Source organism: Gymnoscopelus braueri, assembly GCF_963280865.1.
Source record: "Gymnoscopelus braueri genome assembly, contig: SCAFFOLD_102, whole genome shotgun sequence".
Taxonomy (NCBI): Eukaryota; Metazoa; Chordata; class Actinopteri; order Myctophiformes; family Myctophidae; genus Gymnoscopelus; species Gymnoscopelus braueri.
Window position 1 is genome coordinate 161,009 of NW_027660486.1, and position 8,992 is coordinate 170,000.

Sequence of the window (8,992 nt, forward strand, 5' to 3'; positions counted from 1 at the left end):
TACTGAGTTACATGCTTATTGTATGAAGACATGATTTTGTGAATGTAACCTTACTGCACTATAATATTTGTGTCCCTGTATGTTTCTCCTTTATGTGGACATAAATAAATGGTTAAAATGTGTGTGTGTGTGTGTGTGTGTGTGTGTGTGTGTGTGTGTGTGTGTGTGTGTGTGTGTGTGTGTGTGTGTGTGTGTGTGTGTGTGTGTGTGTGTGTAATACACCTTAGAGCTGTTGTGTGGAAATAAGAACAAAAAAAAAACTACTTTTGGCTGAGGGGGCGGAGCCAAAAGTACACCCTGCGTATGTCACTGATCACATGACCTCAATCAATTATCATTTTCTAGGCAACACAGAAGGGGGGGGACTTTTTTCTTATTTCCACACAACAGCTCTAAGGTGTATTAAAGACATAGTTCAATGTTGAAAATGAGTGGTCTCCCCCTTTAACTAGAACAATGACGGTCTCCGGGTGGTCTGGAGGTGTGAAGCGCTGCCTGCCTGGGGGAGAGAGGGTGAGGAGTGGTCATAATAACCGAAAAATAAGTATGGTTAATTTCATATTTAGAATATTTTCAGATGAAAAAAAAAAACAGGGATGATTTGAATCGAATATTTAGGAAAAGTCATGGAAGTCTCTGCCAGTCATTTCAACCTTTTTTAGCAAAAACTGTTCTTAATCTTAAACATTAATGTACTCAAAATAAAACAAGGACGATTGGCTCCTACAATTTGTTTTGTGGCATTTTAAAACTTTGAGGAGATCTCATGGGGACCCCTGACTGTTTGGGGCCCCATGTTGGATTTCCTGGATATCGTTGTTTAGCGGAGTGTATACAGTGCCTTTGAGAAGATTGTGTCTGTCAATACATTCATTCTGCAGGTCAGGGAAGGTGTATGAAATTAATGTATTCAAGTATTTAACCAAGTGGTGTGGCGGAATGTGGATTTGAACTTCAGTGTGTCCATGTGCGAGTCTGTCTTCCCCTAATTCAAGGATATAATTAGAGAAGTCATTCTCAGCTGTAGCCTATCTATCCTCATGTTGAGGTTACATTTATGCTTCTGCATGGCAAGATATAGTGGTGACATCTGGATGCAAGCTCTAACTATTTGGCCCTACCTCCTCTCTTGATAACAGGGAGAGTCTGCCAACAGGACCCTTTGATGTCCAGGCGAACATGACAGCATGGCATGAATTGCAGACGCTATCCATAGTTGGTGTGTGGGCGGCCGCTGAACCTTGCCTACAGGAAAGCACGGGCCTGAGGGCAGAACAACATACCATAAGAACACAAACACACAGGTTGGGACAAGTCATTTGTGGTAAGGAAAAGTACAGTGGTTGGCAGAGTGTGAGTATGAATTCAGATACCCCCTTTGTATAAAACTCCTTGAGGCAGAGCGTGAGAGACTGTAAACAATAATGCAATAGAGAGTCTGTTAACCCTATTCACTGAAAAAAAAAGTGAAACTTTGGGTCGAAGTTTTCAACATAAAAACACTGCTTTCTACAAAGCAAATACATTTGTTCAACCAATGAATAGTTTTTTATTATAATTAAGTCATTCATTCTACTTTGATCGATGTATTCTCTTTGCATCAACTAGAATTTTCACATTTGTTTTTATTATAATCATGGCAGATCAAGGACCAGATGGGGGGATTATTATTATTTTCAGACTAACAATATAATAATACTTGCAGAGAGAAAAGCATTACACAGAGAGACAGAGAAATCGGAGGTTAAATTATTAAGGCTCAACATGGCAAGTCTCTAAGCTAAGCGTCTTCAAATTTTCAAGACAAAGTGTAAAGTGTAAAAAATTAAGACTCAATGCGGCAAAAGTATTAAACAAAAACCATAGTCTGTAGCAGTGGTGGAAAGTAACCAAGTTCTGTACTTAAGTACAATTTTGAGGAATTTATACTTTACTTACTTTACTCCAATTTCCAATACTTTTACTTTTACTCCAGAGAGAGAGAGAGAGAGAGAGAGAGACAGAGAGAGAGAAAGACACAGAGAGAGAGAGAGAGAGAGAGAGAGAGAGAGAGAGAGAGAGAGAGAGAGAGAGAGAGAGAGAGAGTACTGTACTGTACTCAAGTACAATTTTGAGGTATTTATACTTTACTTGAGCATCTCCAATTTCCAATAATTTTACTTCTGCTCCACTACATATCAGAGATATTATATTTTTACAATTATTTGAAAACATTAGTTACTAGTTACTTTGTAGATTGTGATTATTATTACAAAATACATTAACCACTTAGGCCGTGTATACATTTAGGTAAGGACATTCCTTCTCACGGACGAAAAAGATCACCATGGTGGTGTTCAAAAGATCCTTCTGGACAACCTGAAGACAGACCAACAAGAAGGGAGAAAGATAGAGAAGAGAACATGAGCATTTGTACCAGGGTTCGTTAGCGCCATTTCTCACTGTCCTGCCAAAAGTGTTTTCAAAAGGGGGTCACAGATGGGCCATCATTTCTTGAGAAATTAATGTCTTGCATACTGTATACATTATATTGTCAGGCAGAAACCTCATATCTCCATACCTCCAAGAGTGTCAAGCTAAAGTAGCGAATACAAGCCCACAACGCCTTACATCATGGTGCGCTGTAGGCCTGTCCCCGACTACGGATTTGTTTAGTCGAATCTAATTGGCGACTAATTACCAATAGTCGACTGACAGTCGACTAATATAAACCCCCTACCCCCCCCCCCCCCCCCACCCCCCTTTTTTTTTTCTTTTTTTTTTTGGGGCCAAAATACATTTTGTTTCAAAGAGCCAAGTCTACACAGTTTGTTTTGTGTCTCCAGCAGAGTTTCTAGTGTCTCTATCTCTCTCTGGAAGAGGTTGCACATGAACTCTGCAGCCGCACTGAGGCACTCCAACACAAACAATACCAATACAAAGACGAGGAATAAGAAGAATAAAGTGGAAGTTACGTGTGGTTGCAGGTGTAGACTTGGCCAAAAAACAATTAAAGACTTAGTCGAGGTCAGGCCTAGTGCGCTGTGAGCTTGTAGATCGGCTATTTTGACCATTTCAGAAAAAAGGGTTTTAGACATTATGTCGGGTGGAAACCTCATATTATGAGGTTTTGCACCCGACATAAACAATATAATGGATTTATCCTTACAGGCAAGTCTGTCAGGTTTGGTTAATTAAGTACTTGCATTTGCTTGGATATATCAGTTAAGTATGACAGGTACAGTATTATGGGAGTTTGGTTTGTATATTATAAATATATTATAAATCCTAGCATATCAGGTTCAGTACAGAGCTATTACTGTATGTACTAGGCATTTGGTCTTTATAGATTATCAGGAACTTCAGATTTTGCTGGAGAAAAAAACGTCTAATCGCGTGTCGGTGTGACTCGCTGCCATATAGACCAGTCACGCATGCGTAGAACCACTTCCGTTCTACTTCCTTTATTTACATACACGCAGAAAAAGCGTGGTTCAACTTAGGGTTGCCATGTCCGCTTATTATAAGCAACTTTGGGCTTGTTTTTCCTGTAAAGTATTTTTGTATTATCCTCGAACATGTGCATGTCAAATTATTGTATTTATTGTCAGAGCCCCTTTCTGAATAACAAACATACCTATATATATATATATGTATGTTTGTATATATATATATATATATATTTTTTTATATATATATATATATATATATATATATATATATATATATATATATATATATATATATATATATATATATATATATATATATATATATATATAGAGCTATATATATATTTATATATTAATATATATATATATATATATATATAAATAAAATCTAATATTATTTCACTTTTTCTTTTCAAGATCTTTTTGAAAATAGACGATCTACAAGCTCACAAAGTGTCGCAAATGCAACGCTTTGTGAGCTTGTAGATCTGCTATTTTCAAATAGCCAATGTACTGTATAGTGCTCAAGTAGCCTAGTCGCTTCTTTTGGGCTTGTTTTCATAGAACTGGCTGCTTATTTTTCTCACAGGGTCTGGCAATAGTGGTTCTACGGCTCTGGACGAGAGCCTACGTGACACACTTCTGCGGATTCCCCTGTATTGCACGTTTAGATGGAGACGCGAGGTTGAGCGTTTTCAAAGATTTCCACCCTGGAAGGTGGTTTCACTTTGTTGCGGATTCAAGCCCCGCAAACACCGTTCCAGTGTAAACGGACGGCACATCTTTATTTTGGTGTTTTCTGTAGAGACGGTCCTCGTGTAAACGGCACCTAAGACCGCATGAATTTAAATTCAAGAATTGAATTACATTTTAGGTTGCATTTAAGACATTAAGGGCCCACAGACAAAGGAAAAAGGCTTAAAAGATAACAATACTTTGCCAAGATTTGCCATACCAGGACTTCTTTGATTAGGTGGCTCACACCCTGGTACATGACGAGGCATTTCAGGAGACAGTCTCTGACATGACAGACCAGACAATAGAACAGATACATTAGAACATAATGTAATAGTGTAAAATACAACTAAATACACAGCTGACCTGATGGATATCAAATTATCCCTACCAATTTCGTACCTGATCCATACTTAAAATGTATTCCTTAATGTTCTCACAAATTGTAGGCATGGAGGGAGTAATGAGGTATACGTGAGAGAGAGGTGCATGCAGGCAAGGCAGACAGGGAAGGGAGATGTTTTCACTCAAAATAACCAACAGCTTTGCAGATCTGTTTTGGGCCATCGTCAACAGATTCTGAGATGAAGAGTATAAGTTAATAGAATAAGTAAATAATATAATATTACTTGTAGGGATAGTGTAACAATTCATACATTAAAGGACTAAGTGACTAGGTTAACAGCTCGATATTCTGATAGTAATCATAGACAGTTAGGGACAGAAAGGACACAGGATAAACAAGTGAAATTGGCAGTGATTAAATAAATGTGCAGACAAAGTTCTAACTGGAAGACAAGCTGATAAACAAGTAAAGGCACATGAAAATGTACTGGAAGTTTCCTAAGACAACATGCACAGTGTTTCACTTTGCGTAAGCACACATCACTTTCGCTTTGATTAGCAGCCTGTTCTCACAGAATGTAGTATACATTGCACGGATCCAGTGCACGTCATTCCGTGCATAGCCACCTAGAAAACCCGAAAATCTGTGCATATGTACGGCGAGTCCCACGGTGGGCGTAACCAGTTGCAACCCGGAAAAACCCGGAAGCAGAGCAGTCCCCACAACAAAAGGTTTTCCAGTTGTCTATGCACGGAATGACACTCCGTGCAATGTATAAGTCGTGTGAGATCGGGTTGTGATTAGATATGCATCAGTTTCACTTTGAGAAGGCACACAACTCGCTTTGAATAGCCTCTCTTATCAGAGCAGACACATCATTGACACAGCTGTTGAAAAATCACTGAGGGATGGAAAGATGTCTGCTCCTCAAGGACCACTGCAAAGATAACAAGATCACCCCTCTCTGCCGCCACGAGGATGCCAACTACCATTCATTTTTTCATGTCCTCCTCAGCATCTGTGACCTACTGTACATAAAGTGGACACAAATATGTTACAGAAACTTTAACATGAGATAAGATAAACCTTTGTTGATCCTTGTGGGGAAATATAGCTGTCATAGCAGCAACAGCTGTAAACATGAAACACAGGATAGGACAGGTAGAGAGATGCAAAATAAATAACAAATAGTAACGTAAGTAAGTAAATACATGCATACATACATGCATACATGCATACATACATGCATACATGCATACATACATAAATAGACTTACAGTAGATATCTGACACTATTATGATCTCAGACTCTCATAGACTCTAAATCTATGTTTACATGTCCAGACATTATTACCTTACCATAACTAAATCATGAAAACCTTTGTCATTAGCATAATTGGCAATATTATGTAATAAATAAGATGAAACCAGGAAATAGCTACGAGCCAGCACAAGCTGGCTGACCTGGTGTGAATTGAAGGATGGTCAGAAATCAATCTGAAAGAAGCCATTGGCCAGCACATGTCATTGGCCAGCACAAGTTCACCACCCACCTCTTCACAGCGAGTGGTGACCTGCTATTCACACAGACAAGAGCCGCTCATAACCATACTCAAGGAACTACCCAACCAGGAGAGGACTAATGAAGACTTTGGCGATGCTGATCAGCAACCACAAAATGCTACCAGTGATGGTTATCCCCTGTAAACTAAGAAGGTAACTCTCATGGATGGAATGGCAGTGGTACAAGGAATTGGAAAGCCATCATAGATCATGTGTCCAGTAGGCTGACCACTTCAAATCCACACTGGACAGCAAGTCCAAGGAGTATAGGGAGATCTATGTAAGTGTATGACCACTACAATCTCCCATCTTTACTGAAGGAGGCCACACGGAAGATATGCCAGGGTGGCAAGAGGGTGGCAAGCCTCCAGCTACTTACCATGTGGAAGATGACACACCCTTGGGGAAAGTTTCAGCAAAACAGTTCCTGTCAAACCGCATCAAAGATGTCTATCTCGCCAAGAAAGCCCTACGACCTTTTCAAGGTAAACCTGAAGTTTTCAAAGTCACTTCAAGGCAGGATATCCACTCAAACTATATGGATGTACAAAATCTCCATAGCTTGCACAAGTAGTACGCCTTGCCAACCCATGTGACCCATGGGACTGTAGCGTGAGTCAGCTTGATGTACAAGTACATCCCCCAGCCATGATCTACAAGTACACCCCCTGGACATGACGCAAGTATGTCGCAGGGACTTACCTCCAACCCAACCCTTGATTATGAGTACCGAGCAGGGAGGCATTGTGTACCATTTTTATAGTCTTTGGTTTGACCGAAGAGGCTGGATAATCCTGACCTGCACAGCCTGGATGCTGTCTGAAAAGGGGCAACAACTCTCTGGATTTAGTTAACTGACACTGATGTCTTTTTTCTTGTAACCCGATGGTACCATCAGCTATGCAAACACATTACCTACATATATTTAGAGTATATTTATACGTGATCATCATTTCTTGTTTTCATACGTTTTATGTGTGCTATGGCAGTTTATTGCTATTAAAATGAACTTAAGCTGGGAAGTCTGTGACCATTTTCTACATTCTTTATTTTAGATGATAATTATGCAAATTATACTAATAAGTAAAAGTTACATAACTTAGTTATTGGAAGAGATTAATTTATGAACATCCAATATATCTATTTCCTGGTTTAACCAAATTGTTACATTGTTTTTGCTAATTACAAATTGATGCATGATTTAATTATGCCAAGATAATAATTTCTGGATATGGAAACAAATAAACATGGACTTAGTATGATAATATAAAATCATCTCTCCAAATTGAAAAAGCCAAAAATGCAGCACTTTCTTGATTTCTTAACCCTTGCATTGTGTTAGAAAACTGCATCCGCTTGTGGTGTTAGCGACCCGTGATTTAAATATGCCCAAAATACAAAAAAAAAAAGTTTTTTCATTATTATTTTTCTCCCACCTCATAGCTGACTTGTAATGCATTCATATCCATGTACTTTTTTTTTACACTTTTTAAAATATTATGTTGCGTTAGGGCTAGGGTTTCATCTTTCAATATATATCGTTTTCTATTATAAAAACTAGAACTTCGGCCCCGCGCAAACTCTAGCGCCCGCGCCCACGTAGCGCCCGCGCCCACTTGGCAGCGCATATCAGTGGCATATCATGGCTCGGTCAGTAAAGACCCTGTAGCGCGTCTGATATGTGGCATAGAGGGCGGATTTTAAATCTCCAGAGAAAACATCCGTGGGCTATCATTGGTTCAGCGAGCTGTGCGCCCGCCCTGCGCCCCTCCTCCTCCCCCAATGTGCAGTATTGAGAGCCCTGACGTCACAACATTTGGAGTGATGGCCACTGCACTCTGGTTGGTTGGAATACACCTAGGGCCCAGGTAGAACCCACTTATAGCCCACATGGGCCTCCCAGTTAAGACCTACCTCGGCCCCACATAGAATTGCCTAGGTGGGGCCCACCTAAGGCCCGTTTCGGTGGTCACAAACGGTGCTAGGGTGACCACCTCATTTGGTAGCATGCAGGGGCCTTAAAGGTTCTATGACATTCATTTTCACTTTTTTTATTTTTTATGGTTTTTGGGGGGTTTTATGACCTCAATTACACCCAAAAAATCTGAACTTTGAACATTCAGTGGATTTTCTGTGGTCTGGGGTTTTCTGAATAATTAGGCTGAAAAGTAATCTGAGCTTGGCCCTTCGGCAGTGAGGTCACAGCCGATTAATCCCGCCCACTCTCCTCCTCGCCCCTCCCCTCCCCTCCCCTATCCTTTCCTTTGGGGGGGGGGGGGGGGGGGGGCGGAGCAGAGGCGATGATTGACAGGCAAAATCCCTCACCAGCGACACCCGCAGGCAAAGATTTCTTTTTTCATTGCAGTTGAAAAGGCTTTAGAAATGTGAGAGAAAAACACCTGCCATGGATCAATGGAGTGGATTTTTTTGTTAAAACTTTCTATACACGTTTGAAGGACCATGACAAAGACTTTTAATGTGTGGTAAAACTGAACGTCATGAAACCTTTAAGCAGCAGTAATGTAACACAACCTTAACATAGTAGAACCGAAATTAGCAGAAAGGACTACATTTCCCATGATGCCCTCTGATTGTGCAGCAACGCGTCGCTGCCATTATGTTACACTGTGTCACAAAAACCCACAAAATACACAAAAATGAAACTCTTCAACAGGCTAATTAGGTAGCATTGATGACATTTACCAGACTAACGTTCATACAGGTTGTTGGTAAGATGTGTAACATAGCCGTTTCAGTCACGACAACAGCGTTAGCATTAGCCGCATGCTAACGCTACTCGTTCGTTAGCTTAGCTACACGCTAACGGCTCATTATAGGCAGCGCTTGGCTAATAGTCATTTAACCCAACTAACGGCAACATAGTAATGGACATAAACATTCACATACATGCTTTAGA

General features: G+C 40.1%; 1 protein-coding gene across 1 annotated transcript in view; it reads right to left on the reverse strand.

Moving 5' to 3' along the window:
• Positions 1 to 444: 444 nt before the first annotated feature.
• The window catches only part of LOC308081524 (uncharacterized protein), a gene marked incomplete at its 3' end in the record, with an annotated part of 28,832 nt that continues 20,284 nt past the window's right edge, over positions 445 to 8,992 (reverse strand). Inside the window, exons 11-12 of the mRNA XM_080457895.1 lie at positions 1,122 to 1,263; positions 445 to 499 (exon numbers count right to left, since the gene is read on the reverse strand). Coding sequence (XP_080314021.1) covers positions 445 to 499; positions 1,122 to 1,263 — 197 coding nt within the window. The remainder of the gene's footprint in view (positions 500 to 1,121; positions 1,264 to 8,992) is intronic.